We start from the raw sequence: 20476 nt of genomic DNA, 5'->3' as shown, positions 1-20476 counted from the left end.
ATGTTCATATCAGCTCTCCTATCCATGTTCTGTCAATGGGAAAATTCTTCCAAAATTGATTCCAGCACCTGTAATTACTTGGTCTTCAAGTCATTGACTTGTAATTTTACAATTAAATTATGAGTCTGATTGATCAACTGCATCTGTCTCCATTTCGATGGCTAAAGCTAATAAATTTATGGGAAATTAGGATGCACTTTTCTAAAATATATTATTAATTAATACTGGGACGACCCGTTTTCAAAAAAATAATATATATTGGGAGGACCCAACTGATTCAGATATTGGTATATGTGTTGCGATATTAATCTAATACTTTTTATATAATCTCTTTTTTTTTTTTAAATACATTCAAAATTAAACTCAAATTTTAATTTAATAAAAATATAATTTATTTGATGAGCATGTGATCTCCTAACTTTTTATATTTAATTCAGTATATTACTAATTACCTAATATCATAAATTAATTTCTACATCACAATAAATACACCTAATTTTGGAGTAATTATAGAAACTCAATAATTCTATGTTGCAAAATTATTTAATTTTTTTATTTTTATATTTATAAACTATTGTTTGGCAATTTGCCACGTGTAATGGTGAGACGAGTATGATGATCATAACACGTGGGTGCTTACAATGGCAGCGATGCAATCACGTGCGTGACACAGGGCACCATTTTTCAATAGCACTCTTCTTAGGCAGCATCCCTGTTAAACTTCATAACACTGTTCTCAGGAGCAGACCAGCTCACGGACACGGACTGGAGAGAAGAGTCATGGTTATTTCTGATTTGTTCCTCTACTGGACCAGAAGATTGAATTCTTTTCAATGTTAAGTGAGGGATGGGATTACGTGCTTGGAAAACAAAGCTGTAACATATCCTAGTTATTATTATATTATGTATTGAAAACGCATATATACTTCTCTTGAGACTCGACTAATCTTTTTAGAGTTTAATTAGATGAGATGAGTCATCTTGTGCTCTAGGTTTCAGATGTGGCCCAAATGACTTGTGGTTTTCCCTTCCTTCATTAAACTTAAGCTCTGGTTTAAACCCAAATGAATAGTTCATTCATTCACCATTCCATGAGGTTCAGTGGATGGATAAAATATAAAACTAATGTTCCATTTATTTTACATAAAATAATTTATATATGAAAAATATTTTTATAAAAATAATTTATATATAAAAAATATTTTTTATAAAAATATTTTACATTATTTAGTTGTAATATTAAATTAATTATATATATTTATTTTATATATGCATAAGTGTATTCACATTTTAATAAAATTATAAAAATTTAGAAAGCGAAAAATGACTTTCTCTTGTAAAAAATAAAAATCATTTTCCTTAAAAATGACTTAATTTTCCCTTTGGTCAGAAAAATATTTTTCTTTAATTAATTTTTTCAAGTATTCCAAACACCAAAAAATACAATAAACATTTTTCGAAAAAATATTTTTCATAAAACAAACAGAATTTAAGATAATTTATGAAAACTTGATCTCCCTCATTTAATTACCAAAAATAGTAGTAAATTTTATGTTATATTAAGCATGCAGATAACTAAAAATATTTATGTTCATTTTAATGGGTTTTGCTGTAAATAAAGGATAATTAAAAAATATATATATATATTCTCAAATTTTGGAAAATGTAGAGTAGGTAGACGTGAACGTCAGGCGAATGCACGAGTCTCTCTAACATTGCCTTCATGTTTTAATCGTTTTTGTTGGCAGATGCATCACCAAAATGGGGCACTAAAAGTCTAAAACCCTAACAACGGCAAATGTTTATTCCAAATCCAACTCAAACGAACTCAATTTTTTTCAATTCAAGATGATGGCCACACACTTTTCAAATGTAACATCAAGAGCTCAATTTTGCAATTATTGCTCAGCTTAATTATTAAATATGGAATATATATTATCTTGCTATGATTTTGGAATAATTACATGCATGTATTTCTCTTCATTTGCATTTTTATTAACTTATTCATGTGTCTTTAAATTGCTTAGGTTGCAGCTCGGGTAGCATAAAAGACTCTGAGAGAAAGCATCCTGATGAGGCTTTAGCCTCTTTGTTTAAGTAGACTCCTATTTGAAGAGAGAGCATGATTATAGTAGATTCCTATTTTAGAAAAAGTCCAATTATAATAAGATTTGAAATCTAAATAAATAAAAATATTTATTTTAGTGGATAACGTTTATAACTCAAAACTAAGATATTTTATTTTGATAAAAAATTAGTGAAATAGGGACTCAAATTTAAATATATCAGATATATTTTTAGTGGCTAAATCAAAATAGATTAGGTAAACTCATAATTAAGTTGAACCTGTTACTGAATATATTTTTCAAACTAGGTAAAGTAGTCATAATACCAAAGGATCAGAAAAATGGGAAAGGATGTCATAAATTCCATGCTTATAGAATCATTTATTTTATAAGTCTCAGTACAATGGATTAATGAGCAACTTTGAAAGACTGTAAGATGCACAGAATATTAACCCACATGATGAAATTAAATTTTCTAGAGGGAGATGCTTAGTGGGCACATAGCCAAATTCCGATTCCTGCACTATGAATAATCTAATCAAATCAAATCAAACCAAACATTTTTATTATGGAACCCACGACGTTATCAATTTTTGACTGAAATATGTTGTCGTCCTGGCCATTCTTTTTTTTTCTCTTACAGGTTGGTAGTTGTACTTCTATGTACACAGAATTCAAGGCAAAATTCAAAAATCAACAACAGCTCTCTTTTGCTATTTTTTTAAAAAAAAAATGTTGGTAATTTCAAATATTTTATTTAAAAATTTTAATTACTATTTATAAAATTTTTTTCTTTAAATTTATTATCAAAATTTTACTTTTCCCTTTTAATGTAAAACTTAAAAAGAAAAATTCGAAATTCGAATATATAAAGTGAAAATATAAATAAACTTTAACTTAATAGTATTATAATTATATTGTATCGAGTTTGAATATATATATATATATTTAATTTAATATTATTAAAAAAATTATTGATAAATTGATTATAAGAAAATGAAAGGACGTCCGGGGCTAATAATTTTTTAAATGGAAACAATGAGATGTTAAGTACGTTAATAATTATTTCGTACAACTTCAGACAACTATTATTATTATTATTATTTTAGAAACAGACAACTATTAATAATAAATTACAATTAAAATCTTGATTTATTTTTCGTAATAATTAAATTTTTAAATTTAAATTATATTAATAAATTAATTTCTGCCATTAACTATTTTTTAGTTTGAAATGATTTAATATTTGAAATTTTATTTTATTAGCAAAATAATTCTTATATTTTAATTTTATATTTATATATTATCAAAATAAATTATATTAGATCATATACAAAATAAACTTTTTGATACAATTTTTTTTCTTGAAAATCTTGTTAATTTTTTTATAATTATTTATTAAAATATATTGCTATAAATAAAATACATTTTTTTACAAAATTATAGACTATAATATAAAATATTTGATAATTTAAAAAAATATTATTCGTTATAATTATTTTATTAAACAATTATAAATTTAAAAATATTTAATATAAATATATAATTATTTAAAATTAAAATAAATAACTATATAAATATAAAATTATTTTATTAATAAAATAAAATTTTAAGTATCAAGTTTGAGTTTCAATTAAATTAATTATAATAAAAAAATTTATAAATTAATTTTTTAAAATTAAAAAATATTGAATGCAATTAATGATCACTTAAATGAAAAGAACTAATTTATTAATAAAATTTTAAATTTAGAGATTAAATTATTATTAAAAAAGAAATTAATATTTAATTTATAAATTTTACTATATTTTTTAAACTTAATTATAATTTATCCTTTTATAAAATGCACTGATTATTGAGTACTGTTGAAAATTAATATTTAAATATAAGAAGATAACGCAGGATGAATTTGGGGACCGGAAGGATCAAAGGCCGGGGCTCCAAGATCCAATAAGCATCTTGCTTTTCCAATATTTAATACATTTTTGCATGAATTATAATTTTTTTAATTTGTCTGTTTGACTTTGTACCTCCCATTGTCCTTTCAATGGAATTGTCTTCACCTATGACCTATCCATCATTTTTCCCAATGAGAAGAGATTGCGTTTTTTCAATTCAATGAATTGAAAATTTAATAATAATAATGTTGTGCTTATATAATAATAGATATATTTTTTTATTATAAAAATAATAAATTTTTAAATAAATAAATCTCTTTATATGTTGAGATAAAAAAAAAAATAATAAATCACAAGACTTTATCTTTCTTTTATTATCGAATTAAATCTGTGATTGCACGAAATTTATAGTGACCTCATATTTGGTGGACGGAGTAAAAAATAAAGTTGAAAACAAACGCAGCCGCCTTGGAAAAACTTGACTCTTTCTTCTTTCAAGGGCAGGAGGGGAATAGCAGAATACAAGTTTAATTACGACCCTGAGGGAAAAAAAAAAAACTCAAATGTAAGTTGTGACAGAATTAATTGAAAAGGGTTAAAAGCAAAATAAGAAGAAGATATGAATAATTAGATGAGCTGCATGTATTTGCACCACTTCAGTAATTGTCAATCGACACACACTTGTGACGATAAAGCTTATGCCTCTCTCTATTTTTGCACAATAAATGTAAAAAATTGTAAAAGAAACATTTAAAAAAAAAAAAGAAAGAAAGTGACAGAATATGAAAAGGGCTTTCTGAGCCTGAAAGCCATCACCTTGACCATCTAGGTACATTGGACTCGAACCACTGTCCTTAAGCCACGTAGAAATTATTCTGTTAACGTTTAAAATGCTTTAGGAAAATTCTCAACATTTATTTAGGATGGATTATTAGGTGCACCTAATTGTACATATATCTTCTCATAATTATGTGAGATTCATTTTTTATATAATAGGAAAAATTCACTTTTTGTGAGAGAATGAGCACTATTTTTTAATGTACCGAGTACACCTAATAATTAATCTTTATTTAGTGTATTGTTAAAACTGTGGTGGAGAAATTTTTTTTATATATATATATTAATTAAAAAATAATTTAAAAGTAAATTTAATAAATTTTAATTATAAGAATTATATTATAATAAAATAATTTTAAAATATTTTTTTAAATATTTAAAATATGAATTTAAAAAAAAATTAATTTTATCCTTCTAACAATAATGCAATCAACCACTTGGGTGTATTAAAAACACTCTGCTAATAAAAAATAAAAAAAATCATGTTTTATATTAAAATTTACAGCATATTTATTATAATTATTATTATTTTAGTGATGCCTGGATTTTAAGTTGGATAAAGGTATAAAATACTTCAGGCTTTAATCCATCAGATTCCTGAGTAGTCAAATATTATTAGCTAATTATTAGATAATATAAAAAATAAATTTTATATAATTATAAAAAATGATACACATGTAAAGCGTTCATATTTAATCATTCCTTAATATTATTTGACCTTCAAATCTGGCCAAACCCATATAATACAAAGCGGTTTCAGCCATGCAAAACACACAAATGGATGAGGACAGGGCAATGGCTAGGGAAGAAGCAACAGGACGAGAAGTCAAGTACAGAGGCGTTCGAAGGCGGCCTTGGGGCAAATTCGCTGCTGAGATACGCGACTCCACACGCCAAGGAGCACGGGTTTGGTTGGGAACTTTTAACACGGCGGAGGAAGCAGCAAGAGCGTATGATCGAGCAGCTTATGCAATGAGAGGCCAGTTAGCCATTCTTAATTTTCCTAACGAGTACACTCTTGCAAGTGGTGGTTCTGGTAGCGTTACTGCTTCTTCTTCTTCCTCTTCACCGTCAATGCAAAAAAATGTTATCGAGTTGGAGTGCCTGGATGATAGATTGCTGGAGGAGATGCTTGACCAAGAAGAGCAAAAGAGCAAGAAAAAGTGAATTAGCTACTCTAGCCCAGCTCCTTGGCGCTTATCCTCCACTATCAATTCCATTATAGTTAGCACTCAATCCCTACCTATCATTGAGTTTTCCTACATTCCGAAAGAAGCAAACTTTGTTGAGGACTGTTTAGCAAAGCAGGGGTCATCGCAGATAGAGGATTTTGTTGCCTACTTCTAATTCTATTGCTGCTCTATCTCCAGCATCACCTGGAATTTATCTGCTGTTTTGTTAGTGTGTCCTTGCTGTGATGGTTTTGTCTTGTTTAATCTTTATTGCTTTAACTTTGTTGCCTTGGTTTCTGTTTTTTTCTTGGTCTTGGATCAGTTTTGAGCTTCGGCTCTGTTTGCTTTGGTCTTGGTTTTTCTGTTTCGTATGTTCAGGTTTTTTGGCTTAGCATGATGCATTAAAAGTGAAGTGTATTCCAATTAATTTATCGGCTTGTGTTAGCAGAATGTGATATGCTAAGTTTTTTCCTGATTAAAATTCTCCTGTTTATATAAAAAAGTAGCAACTAGCCACCTCTATCACATAATTAAGCTAAGATTTGCCATCTATTCTTTAATTATTAGAAATATTTTTGTCAAATCTTACCCTATTAATGACTCTGTTTTTTGGATCTTTTGTTTTCTTGGATGCATTATTCTCGTTTTCTTCATTTTTGTTTTAATGTATAGTATGTGTGCATATTCCCAGCAGGGGAGAAGAACTATCTGCTCTTTTCTAGAAGGCTTCTTACTGTCAAATGAATATCCCTATCAAGATTGTTTTTTCTTTTTTCCTTCTTCTTCAAGGAACGTTACCTAACACAAATTTGTTTCGTTTTCAAGATGATCATGGGCTATAATTTTATTTGATTAAAAAAAGGGTCAAGAATAACCAACAGAAAAAACTGAAAGCCAACAACTTACTACATCCATTCTAAGTAGTGCAGCAGTGGCAAGTGTTTTGTGGTGTTGGATCTGAAAGAATCGTGATTTTTAAATTATTTGTACATAGAAACTAATATTTAATTTAGTTTACTATAAAGAGGCCTGAAATTATTGTTTTAAGTTTGTTTGACTGATTAGAGCTCGAGTGTTATTTCATAGTAGACAATAAATATGAGTTGGGGTCTTGTTATGAGAAATATAATGCTATTAGGCTCAAACAGAGACATGCATCTCAAAGGCACAATGTGTAAATTTTATATTTGATGAGAGTTATAGCAGCACTGAATATGCAATTGTTAAATCATGCAAATTCTGTCTTTTATTATAGAATATATCCCCATGAAATTGTGGAGAAGACAAATGCCAATGTGATCTAATATATGCTCAACTGCTAATGATACATATTGCAATTCATCCCTTATTGTATTTGCATTAGAGAAAATGTGCCTTATCTGGAGGTCGCATCAATAGATTAAAATAAAACTATGCGATTTTTTTTTTTTATAGAACAATTAATTTTATTTATAAAAAAAGAAAAACTTAACATAGATTTACCAACTAATCCCAAGTTAATAGAGTTAATCAAAACACTCAAAACTAAGAAAAATCAAAAGAAACAAACAACAAAACAAACTGATTAAAAATATATAAATTCAACAACAAACTTTCATCCTGTGAAATTTGCTGTAAGGCAGAAACATCCTTCATCTTAAAAAAAATAGGTTAAGCATAACTCATCCTTCAAGTTAACTCAAGGAGGGAGGAATACTTAAAGACTTATAAAGAACATATTACCCTCTATCCTAAATTAATGTTGGATATTAACACTTCACTCCCTTTCATTTTACTTTCTGTAAGCATTTACTAAAACAAATAAGGAATTTTGCATCTTTCAATAGCATCATTGAGTCGATGATCGACATTCTAATTAGTGACTAGCTATGTATATGCATTATCATTGTGCTAGAATTTGCATCACATCCTTGAGATTGGCATCTCTAATATATACCATTTTGATATTTTCAACTTTTTCTTGAATTGCTAAAAATATTAGCCACGCAGAAGATTCAGATTATTGGAAGAAAGATTTTACTTTGATTCCATTGATTTCTTTTATAGCTTTAATTTATTTTTTTTATAAGTAAATATGGGAAGCCTTTTCTCTTTTTGTAGCTTTATTTATGAGTTATGAAGACAGCTTGCATGATGTTAGTTTCTCAAAACAAAACAGAGAAGAAAAAGAAAACAAGCTTTAAAAATGGAGAGAAAAACATAAATTTCACAACTAAAATAAGGGATTACAAAATAATTTTTTTTTCTTTTCTTCTTTATTTTGTTAGCTCTTTCCAACTCACAATCTCTCTACTCAATATATATATATATATATATATATATATATAGCAATAACCTCTTCTTTTTCATAGGGAAAGATTAAATTTTATTTTATCAACATAGTCTATACTTGCACCATAGCGTGGTATAGCTATTTCTTTTCTTATACACATAAGTTTTTACCGACTAAAATCTTATCAACTCTAACATTCCTCTTTAATGAGATTTTAGGTGGAGTTTTGTTATTAACATGTTATATTGAGTAAGAGATATATATATATATATATATATATATATATATATATATTAATTATTATTAATAATAAAAATATAACTAAAAAATAAAATGAATTAGAAGTTTAAGTGTACCACTTTTCACAGTTCCATTGTGATAATCTCTTATTAATCAATTATAAAGACATAGTCATTTGAAGGTTTTAAAATTTTTTTATTATTCTTATATAAAATTAAAGAATGCCACTTTATTTTTGCATATTTTTAATAATTTCTATTTATTGATTTCATATAATATTCACACACAAAAAGAATATAGCAGTTAGTTAGATAGTGTTAGTTATGATTAAAAAAAAATCCAATTAATGAATAATACTTTAGTTTGATTTTAAAATCTTTTTATATAATCTTTTATTATGAATTATTGCTAAAAAATATATATAAAAATGATGGATGAATATGTACATAAAAAATATTAAACTCTTTTTCTTTTTTAATTGTCTAAAAGATGCATAAAAAAATGAATGGGCGTGCACATCCTCACGTACATGTTCACCCGTCCCTCCCCCACCCACAAGCCAACCCACAACACCTTCCCCCCCTCCCTCCTCTCTCTCTTTCTATATATATATATATATATATATATAATTAAAAAATAAAAATAAAATACATTAAAAGTTTAATTCACTGCTATTAACAAGTTATATTAAGTGGAAAAAAAAAATAAAAAGTTACTAATTGATAATAATAAAATTAAAAAATTATATTTAATACATACGTATGAATTATTATTAATAGTAAAAATAAATTAAAAAGTGAAAATAAAATATGTTAAAAATTTAAGCGTGCCACTTGGGACAAGCATATAAGTTGAAATATACCGCTTAATGTAATTTAATATTTAAGAAGTGGACATGTGGTAATCTCTCATTACTTATTTTAGAGACCAATTATATATATATATAAAATTTATAAATATTATTATAAAAATATATATTTTATATTTAATTAATTATTTATATAAATAAATTTATTAATCAATATCCTGTTCTAAACTCAATTACATATTACTTAAATTTATCTTATAAGAATTCAGTTAAATCTAATACTACAAATACCCGTTTTCATCCTGCAACCAATCATACTATTTGAACGACCTTCTATGACAATGTTATTAAAGCAAGTAATCATACTACTTGGTATCAAATCATCAATTTATAACTTTTATTCCTTCCTATTTTGTGATTCGAGATGATTTGTTCCTTCATTTGGTTGAAACAACAAGTGATTTGCTTAGCTTTATTCAGATGCTGCTCCACCACTTGTCTCAACTCTGAATCTACTACGAACAATTTCTCTCATATATTGCCAAGACAAAATTATGTCTATATCCATTCTATTACAAACTCAAAATATAAAATATATGATAAGGCCTACCTATTAAATATATAAATTTTATATATTTATATTTTAAATCTATGATAGACCGAATTTAAATAAGAATTTTTCGACAAGATAAACTCTAAAAATTACCTACTGATTTTAGTTTAAAACAAACTTGAGTTTCCATTACCATTAATGCCTTTAATTGTGAAATCTTAAAGCATCAAGGAATTATCCAAATCCAAATGCTTTTAACGGCATAGTTTTGCAATGCAAAATATTAAGAATTCAAACATTGACAAAAAGAGAAAACAACCCACAAGACATAAGCAAGTCATGTAGTAAACAATTCTTTCTTTTGTTTACGCAAATGAAAATAGAAAAATAGAACGCACCTTTTTGTTGTAGAGATCCACACACAAGCCAATACGCATACATATATATTAGATATTTCTTATCATAAATTTAAGACACAAAATATATAGTGAAACATATTTATTAAATAGATAAATTTCATATATTTATATTTTAGATTCATAATAAATTGAGTCTAGATAAAATTTTCTATCGTGTATTAATATATCATGTCCATTTTTCCCTGAAAAAGAAGGAAATAAATATGTACCGAGTTTGAAGCAAATTACACATAGCATGTAAATTTACTTTATGTCCTACCATTTTGATTTATATTCTTAGCATTTTCAAGGATTCTTTTTCCCTAAATTTTCATATTATTTTAGGTCATGATTATATATTTTAGTTAATAATTTGATTACACAGTATGGATGGATTCCATAATCTGGGTTTCTTCATTGATAAACATCTTAATATTGCTTTTATTTCCATTACTTCACACGATTAACAATAACTATTAAGTCTTAATTCAAATTAATTAAAATTAGCTATATAAAAATTTTTTTTGGACATTCAACTCTCTTAAACACTAAATTCATATCAATATCTAAAGCTTGTAAATCATTAGATATTCCATCTTTCCATGTCATTTTTGGCATTCATCTTTCTCTTTTCTTTTCTTTGTGTACAAACTTATCACATTTTCTAAATGGAGCATTTGATTCTCTACTTGGATACGACCAAACCATTTTAATAAACTCTTTTTCCAATTTTAATAGCCAAAAATTTGTCTAATGGGATCAGAATTAAATTCTTTCATGAAATAAGAAAAGCAGCTATACAATAAACTAAGAAATTAGAAATGACTATGGCAATATGAATTTCAAAAATCCACAGGAACTGAATTATTGCCAACAAGCTCACTTATATATATTGTCATATAAATATATGAAAGCTCTCATGATTAATGTGAAAATTAATAACGAGGGATCAGTTAAGCTTAGGAGCTCTCAAGAAAACCAAGAACACACCAAAGGTGAAGACCTTAAAAACCAGAAATTATATAGTAGTGATCAATCTTGTTGTCGTTTCTTCTTCTCCTCTTCTGATTGAAGAAGCTCCTCCAACACCTTGTCATCCAAATACTCAAACTCAAAAACTTGCCTTTCTTGCGCTCTAGACGAACTTCCCCCCTCGAAACTCTGGCTTGAACTAACATTACTAGTACTGCTGCTAAATGATGAAGATGATGAAGAAGAAGAAAATGACTGATGAGGAGGTCGAGGAGAGGATCCCATGACTTGAGAGTAATACTCACTTGGAAAATTAAGGATTGCAAGATGACCTCTAAAGTTAAATGCTGCTTTATCATAAGCACGAGCAGCCTCCTCTGCAGTATCAAATGTTCCAAGCCACAACCTTGCTCCCTGTCTCGAAGGGTCTCGAATCTCCGCGGCGTATTTTCCCCAAGGCCTTCTTCTCACGCCCCTGTAACGCACTTCATCTCTTCCTTTCTCTTCCTTGTCCTTCCCTCTGCTGTTGCTAGGGCGTTCCATAAGCTAGCTAGAGATGAGTAGTGTCGATTAAAAATGAAATATACTCAGTGTTTAACGTTGTCTTTCAATCTTGGTAGCTCTGAAAAAGTTGGTAGTTTGCTAGTCTATATTACAATGGGCGGGGTCATATTAATGATTCCATGGCTATGAATATGGATTCTTCAGAACATGGATTTGACTATAAATCAATTGAGATTGACCCAAAAAAACCCATGAAACATATCCCTATTTCTATAAAAATCTTTGGTCAGTTTGGCAACTATTTTTAAGATTAGTGTTTTGATTATGATCAAAATATAAATTTTTTTATTTATATTGTTTGGTAGTATGAATACTTATAGTATTATTTAGAGGTTGAGAAAATTGATCATGAAACATTAATGTGTTTTGATTAGTGTAAAAAAACTTTTTTTTTTGTATTTAAAAGCTAATTCAATAATTATTTTTACTAAACACTTCTGTTTTAAATTACTATATAAACAATTAATTACTAATAATTAAATTTAACAGCTGATAATTAATAAAAAATTGATAATTACTAAAACAGCTAACTACAACTAAAACAATTAATATTACTTAATAAACCTTTTAGTAACACAATGTGATTTCAATTGTTGGTAGTTCCTACCGTTCTTGTTAAGGGATAATATTATTATTATTATTATTATTATTATTATTATTATTATTATTATTATTATTATTTTAATATGGTTCTTTTTGTGTCTTTTCTTTTAAAGATTTAAGAATATTTATGTATACATAAGCAATAGTGTACTTCACTAGCAAATGTGAAGATCTATGTGCTTACTTCATGGGCATTCAGATAATCGTTCAAGATATCTCAAAATAATAATAATAATAATAATAATAAACGATCAAGATCATGATCACTCTCCTTTATTGTGATACCCAAATCACATTGATATATTAGGTGGTTGGATTCGGACCCACCATGTAATTGACCTAGAAAAGGCAATACATGGAATTTTATTTTGGTAGGAATTCATGGATTCTTTTTTTTTTTTTTTTAAATGTTATATATCTTAGTTTATAAATAAGTGGTGTTCAAATCTCATCTCTAAGATATGAGAAAAAGTCAAGACCTCTTTCTACCCTCTATTCTTGTCACGATCCGATCCCACGGACTGAATCAGCACTAGGATCTGGGCTAGTATAAAGCTCCTGAGGTCTATAGTAAGTCTTACTGTTCCAAAAATTCATAACCAGAGCCAAAAGCTGAGGTCCAATATGTGAATAAAATAAAATAGAATATTACATTTTTATTCAAATCAACTAAACCCGATAACTATAAAAAACTAAAATCAGGGGAGCCTAGCTCAACCCTGATACCACCATTTGCAAACATTTTAAATATCATAAAAAAATTATATTTATTAAAATACCAAAACTTAAATTTATATAGTACTTGACGAGATTATTACTAGTGCTAACACATGTGGAGTTCTAGATTATAATTTTAAAAAATAATAATACAAATACATAACTGCTAATAAACCTGCGAAGAATGAAGCAAGTTGTTTTGAAAAATAACTTCTCCTATAGCCTGGAAAAATAGGGTGAACAGGAGTGAGCATTTGACTCATATAGTAAGATATTGATTTTACATACAATTTCTATAACTATTTAAGTCTAGTACGTCCCTAAGAATGAAATACAACATCTTCACACAATTCAAACAAGTCAAATCATAATCACACCAAAAACAATCTAGAGCACTCACATACCCGTGTGTCAAATCCGTACTTACACATATATGTATATATATGGGAGTTGATCCCCTATACAGCTCTCTTAGTTCCAACCTCTGCCAGCGATATCAACTCAAAGCCAGACTTTCTCTTAATATCCAAATGCGAGGGCCAACGAGATCAACTCAAGCTGTACCTACCCTGACTTATCCATAATAAGGATCGGGTCCCAGCGAGTCAAGCTCTAGTCGCGTCTATCCGTCCTACCAATATCCATATACATACCACATGTACACCAAGTCACACACGCGGCTCCAAATCACCATAAAGCAACAATCACAACATTGTCACCAAATACAAATGTAATACAAGGCATACCTAGCTAATAACTATGTACATATATCTATAAGTGATGCATGAACATGCTCTGAATACATAATAATATTAAAATTATAAGTAAAATCAATTTCTACTCACTGATCACCGAAGACTATTGTGGCGGCTGGGTGAAGAAGGGTAGCTGTAACACTCTCACTGTAGTAATTCCGTACATTTTACTATTCTGGTAACTGATGTCGGTCTGGACAGTGAGAACATCTGGAAAAATATTTAGACCAAAGTGAGGAGTCATAAAAAACTCAAATAAGTATAAGAAAAATTAAGAAAAAATTTTAGAAATAAAATACAACCAAGTTAAATGAGCCGGTGCCCTAGCGATGGGTAACCCAGTGGAAAGTTGCAGTCTTTGCAACTAGAAGCCCTAAACCCGAGAGAAAATTCATAAAATAATTTTTAAGACTCTAGAGAAGAGTCATTGAGGTTTCTATGGTATTAGAATGCCAAGAAAATATTTAGAAAAATTTTTCAATCGGTACAGACAATTTTAGTTTGTTAAGCCAAACGGAGGGTATTTTGGTCATTTCGTCTGCAGAGATGATTTTTAGCCGACTCAGTTAAGTAAATAATTATTATGATTTAAAATATGAATAAATATTGCTAAAAATTAAATTGAAAATGAGTAGAGAAAAAAAGAAAAAGAAAATGAAAGAAAATGCTAATTATAACATCATATGATGTCATTAAAAACTTATCCACCAATCACCATTCAACAAGCTTACATAAAACAAATAAAAAGAGATAAAAGAGACCAAAACTTGACAAAAGCAATTTGCTCCTTTCTTCCTCAACCAGCCGCACCACCATGGAAGAGTTCTTCTTCTATTTTTCAAGCTTCCAAGCTTGAATTCTCACCATAAAAACCCTAAACACCCTTCACAAAAATTCATCCCTACATCACAAGGCAACTCTAGGCAGCCATAAAAAGTAAAAATTCTAAGGTTTCAACAAGCTAAGAGAATGCTCAAAAAGGTTAGTGCCTATACTTACTTCCATATCTTTTTAATCCTTATTAGGAAGACAAATTAAATGAGAATTTATTGTAAAAGTTAACAAAACAATTATATTGAAGTACGTATGAAAATTGGCAGCCATGGGAGAAGGATGAGATTTGTTGATTTGTATGACTTGAATTATTTAGAAGTGGTTTGTGATGAGATAACTTGTCACACCTTACCCCTCTGTAAGGCATAACATGATCCCGTAGAATACTTAATGAACTACCGAACTTCATCTACCGATAACTCATTAAGCACCCTACAAGGGATTTTAAAACAAATTTCTTACTTTTGGTAATTGGTGAGCATTTTCTAATAAGTACTTAAAACATTTAGTTAAAATTAAAACTAGTTAATATTTTTGGCCCATTTTATTTTTACGCAAATTTTATAAAAATTATGATAGAGTTCCCTCTGTATTTTGAGAAAACAGTTCTTCAAATACCTGTAAAAAGCACTTCTAAAAATTTTCCTCAACAACTGCTTCAATTTCATACTCAAACTCAATCAATTTCTCAACACATTTATCAACTTTCAAATTTCAAATCCACTATCCAATGATCATCAAAATACTAGCAATCCATTTCATTCAAATTAAATAAAATAGTTCCATTCATAATTCATTAGAAACAAAACAATTTAGATACATCATTACAAAATTTACATTAAGAGAATTTCAAACTACAATATATATTCCAACTTTATACAAATTTTATACAAACTGCTGAAGACCCATTTTTACATGTCCATACATTTATGTGCAATATATACATCAAAAGAATTATTTACAGTTAGGGTATAAATTATGCCCGAAGACTTTAAGCTGATAGCTCCTTACACCTCAGCAGCTCAATCTGCTGCTCCTCTAGTCTCTGTATCTGTGACAGCAATAGAAGCCATCGCTGAGTACTAGGACTCAGTGGTGCACAACATACTAAAATAATCTTTATGCAGAATATAATCACATTTATTCAAAAATTTGACTAAACATAAGCATTAAACACAAAACGTGAATTATGAAATTTTAATGCAAACCAAGTTCATTTCGAAGTATCAAAATACATTTCATAAAACCCACAGTTAGATCATGCCATTCGAAACAAATAGAATCTCAATAGCCAGAGGCTAAAGAGAAATCACATCACAATGCTAGCTAGCTCAAATATATGGATATCCATTCACATCCTCTTCTACTGGCACACCTCAACACTTCTCCAGAGAAGAAATCAAAATTCGAAACTAATTACCCCCACTAGTTGTGCTAGTGAGGTGTTCAAATATATGGTCATGACACTGTGGTTTGAAAACTTATCTTAACAATTTGCTAAACATTGTCATTTCAATATATATAATAACTTTCAACAATTTAAATCAAAACATCATAAGAATGCCATAATTCAATATTTCACATTATTCAAAACAGTATGCAAAAGATGATTATAAAAAGTATACGTTGTGCATAAACCTCAAGCGAGTCGCCTCTTGGCCTTGACTCGGTTTCTCGGGTTTTTTCCCGATATTCTTTTCAACTGAAACACACAATTTTATAATGTTTCAGTACTAGAACTTAACACAAATCCAAAATAAATTTAGCTTCACATTTACCTAGTTCTAACATGTTAAATTCGACGTTCTCGAAATTTTTGTGTTTCGGGTTACTATTCACTATACTATTCAAGTCAAATAGTTGACTTTCTAAGGCTTAATAGGTATGGGAACTCCAACTTCACCCACATACCACATTTTGGTCATTAAATTTGTTGGTTTTGGTCATTTTCTCAAAGCTTAGGTCTTTTAGGCAAAATTGTCAATTTTCGGTTTTGGGGTCCTAAGTTGCACTGTTTCATTGGTCCTTTTACTGTTGGAATTTGGCAACCCTTCCTTCATAGAAAATGTTTCTTATTGTCTTAAGTTTATTCTCCTTTTTGAATCACCCCAATTGGAGTTTTGTAGCTCAAGTTATAGCCAAAATACAATTACTGTTCACGTGTACTGTTCATGCTGCAATTTTGGTTCTGGCAGATTTTTAATCCAACTTCGTTCAATAATTTGATCGAGTTAAGTCCATAATTTGGTCTAATTTCCTTCATAAGAAATGTTCTACTATGTCTTAGGTTTCCATCGGTTCAAGATTCACCTAAATCGGAGTTTTCTAGAGAGAGTTATAGCCATTGAAACCTTACTGTTCAAATGGCAATCTTGCAGTTTTGCAGCTTCAGTAACTCAACTTTGCTCAATAATTTGATTAGGTTAATGGCATAATTTGGGTTGGTTTTCTTCATGAAAGTTTTAGATCTATATCTTATCTAGTTACTGATAAAATTTCAGGTCATTTTGACCTTCCTAGCTCAAGTTATGACCAAATGAACAGCAATTACTGTTCATTTGGTCAGTTTGTGCAGTGACAGCCTGCACTTAACCAACTTTGGTCAATTGGTTCACTAGGTTTTGGTCAGTTTTTGGGCATGGTTCCTCAATGAAAATTGTGTCATTTTATGTCTATTTTCATCCCCAATTGGTGGCATATCAATTGGACTTGTAAAATTTTCGTTTTGGTCCTTCAAAGTTGGCTTGGTCATGCTGCCAGCAGCATGACCATTTACCCTACGAATTTGACTTCCATTCTAACAATTCCCACACATCTCCTTTGGTCATTATTGACCATTTTTCTCTTCACAATAGGTCAAAGTCATCATTTATGCATTTCTCCAAAAATTGCCTCAAAACCCTAGGCCTCCAAACCCTAATCTCACTACTTAATTACCATTAGTAATTTCAAAGTTCCCTACTATAATCCTTCAACTAAAGGAGGTCCATAACTCATTCAAACCCATTAAATTCATGCACATCATGGCCCCCTTCAAGCTGGCCGAAAATTCAATAATGGTCCCTCCCCTATATTTTCATTTCATTTCATTAATTCTAAGCTCATTTCAACCATCACATATGCATTTAAAATGGAAAAATGACAAATTAACAAACTAACCTCAACTTAAACACCAATCTTCAATTGTTCTCTTTCTTTCTTCTTTCTTTCTTGTTCTTAAGTTGAGATTGCAAGGTCTAGTAAGGTTTTTAGGGGAGTTATGTAAATTGGGTGAAGGAATTTAAGCTTAGATGTAAGCTTAGATGAAGGATTTTCATGGGAGTTTATGGAGGAAGATGTGGCGGCAACCAAGGGAGAAGAAGAAGTGATTTTTGTTTTTTTTTTTTTTTATTAGTTTTTTAATTTAATTCTCGATTCCAAAATTTTCTTTTCTCCGTTTTTATTTGACAGTTAGGTCAGAAGTCAGCTCTCGGGGTCAATTGACCAAATTGCCCCTCGCCGGTTCATCCCGGTTTGCAATTAATTCCATATTTCTTTCGGCTCCCTGACCTAATTATTTGACTGGCTTAACAGTTCTTTTTCGTGATTTTCTCTTTTCCACTGTGTTCATAAGGGTCCTAAGGACCGCAGCGTCACATTTTACGGTTCGAAATTTGAGTTTAAAACGACTTGTGATCATTCAGAAGGTCACCCATCGCTGTGACTCTCGGCTCGTTTAACTTCTTATGTTTTGTTTTTCTTGTTTATACTTAACTAATTGAACATTACTAATTATTTGTGTTTATGGCTTCTCTAATTGTCTTAAGTGTGGTTCTAATCCCCTTAATTATCCGGATCGACACCGGTCACCGAAACAGTGAAATCTACCAGGCTATGCAAACGGGGTGTTACATAACTTGAGTTAGATGTTTAACTATGTGTGTTGGATGTGTTAGATGACATGAAAAGCATGAAATGGAAATGCATGGGAATGAATATGAAATTGAGATATATGAATGAGATGTGAATAATGAGAATAATTGATGAGATTTCATTTATTACTTGAAATTTTCAAACAGGTGAATAGTAAAATATGTCAAACGATAATAAAATAGGGGAAACCCCATTAGTTTCTCCATCGAAAAATAATCGATATTAAATATAATGAGAACAAAATTTTTTAAAGAAATAAAGTAAGATAAGTTAGGGTGCTCCGGCACCGAATATGACACCCCTTGCTCGGCTACACTGTAGTCGGGTGAGGGGTGTTATAATAGCTAACCCTGATCACCTAAATAATTAAATTATAAATTTTATTAGTATTAATTCAAAACAAAACTTTAAAGGGACAAAAGATATCCTAATTTATGCCAAAAATCTAGCAGACTTTCTCCTATATCAAGAACCTAACCATCCTGTAAAATAGTTCAAATAATACTTCTAAAATCATACATCTTAATCCATATCTCATCAATGTCATATGGCCTCTTCTGGACCCTCCAAACCAGGCAATAATCACAAAATTAGAAAATTACGTTTTGGTACTTTAAAACTAACATTCTGCAAAAATACTCAAATGAGCTCTAAAAATTCTAAAATTTTGTCCTGCTGTCTTTAACAAGGTTATAAGACTATTGCAAAAAGAATTATAATTTTCTAATCACCCATGAATATTTTATAAATTTTTATTCTAAACCCAATACTAGGTAATTAAGGAAACTTAAGGTTCGGGTTTACCTATGGCGATTCCGATACTTGGAACGCGTCTGGGGCGTTTGAAAATACTAGGATAGACTATAATATTGGCCGCATTCTGGGACGGGCCACTGGGCAGCCGAATCTGGCCGAAAACGCTCTCCCGGGAGCCGATAAGCTATCAACAATCCGAACACACCTAAATTAAGCCAAAAAATTATTAATAATTATCATAAAATTATTTTTAATTTTTAGGAATTGAAAAAGTCTGAAAATCTCACCAAGCGATCTGAACCATCCAATGACTGCCTTTTTCAAACTGTATCCGATTTGAGCAGGGTCGGTCCCATCTCAAAGATTTCGTTACCCTGAGTCCATTGGTGGTCTCGAATTTCCTATCCAACAGTCGGATCGCCAAAAAAGTGGTCGTAAAGATTGAAACCCATGTGTTTTTTTTTTCCAATTTTCTCTTGCCAGTTCTCCTTCCTCCGGCCACCTAACGGAGTGTTACACCTTACTCCTCTGTAAGGCATAACATGATCTCGTAGAATACCTAATAAACTACCGAACTTCACCTACCGATAACTCATTAAGTACTCTACAAGGGATTTTAAAATCATTTTTTTACTTTTTATAAGTGGTGAGCATTTTCTAATGGGTATTAAAACATTTAATTAAAGTTGAAAATTAGTTAAAATTTTTGGCCTATTTTATTTTTTCACAAATTTTATAAAAATTTCGACAGAGTATCATCTGTATTTTGAGAAAACAGTTCTTCAAATTCCTGTAAAAAGCACTTCCAATAATCTGTCTCAACAACTTCTTCAAGTTCACAATCAATTTCAACATCATTTATCAATCTCCAAAAATTCAAATCCACAACTTCCAATATTCAACAATCATCAAAATACCATTAATGGATTTCATTTCATTTAAAACAAAATACTTCTATTCATATTTCATTAAAGATAAAATAATTTATATACATCATTACAAAAATTTACATTAAGAGAAATTCAAACGAAAATTTATTACAAACTTTATACAAACTGCTCAAGACCAGTTTTACATGTCCATACATTTACATACATTACATACATCAAAATAAATTTT

At 29.4% G+C, this 20476-nt stretch overlaps 2 protein-coding genes across 2 annotated transcripts; one reads left to right on the top strand and one right to left on the bottom strand.

Annotated features, from left to right (window-relative positions):
- The first annotated feature begins 5518 nt into the window (after positions 1-5518).
- On the top strand, positions 5519-6505 carry LOC110655564 (ethylene-responsive transcription factor ERF096). The gene has a single exon (XM_021811916.2). The coding sequence runs from the start codon at positions 5564-5566 to the stop codon at positions 5966-5968; it is 405 nt and encodes a 134-aa protein (XP_021667608.2). The 5' UTR covers positions 5519-5563; the 3' UTR covers positions 5969-6505.
- A 4771-nt stretch (positions 6506-11276) lies between these two features.
- LOC110655563 (ethylene-responsive transcription factor ERF098-like) lies at positions 11277-11841 on the bottom strand. Its single transcript, XM_021811915.2, has one exon. It carries the CDS (start codon positions 11757-11759, stop codon positions 11277-11279), a length of 483 nt encoding a protein of 160 aa, XP_021667607.1. The 5' UTR covers positions 11760-11841.
- Between the last annotated feature and the right edge of the window lie 8635 nt (positions 11842-20476).

This window comes from Hevea brasiliensis, chromosome 15 (assembly GCF_030052815.1).
Source record: "Hevea brasiliensis isolate MT/VB/25A 57/8 chromosome 15, ASM3005281v1, whole genome shotgun sequence".
In the NCBI taxonomy this organism is placed as follows: Eukaryota; Viridiplantae; Streptophyta; class Magnoliopsida; order Malpighiales; family Euphorbiaceae; genus Hevea; species Hevea brasiliensis.
Note: the sequence above shows the minus strand (reverse complement) of the source record. Positions and strands in the feature narration are given on the sequence as shown.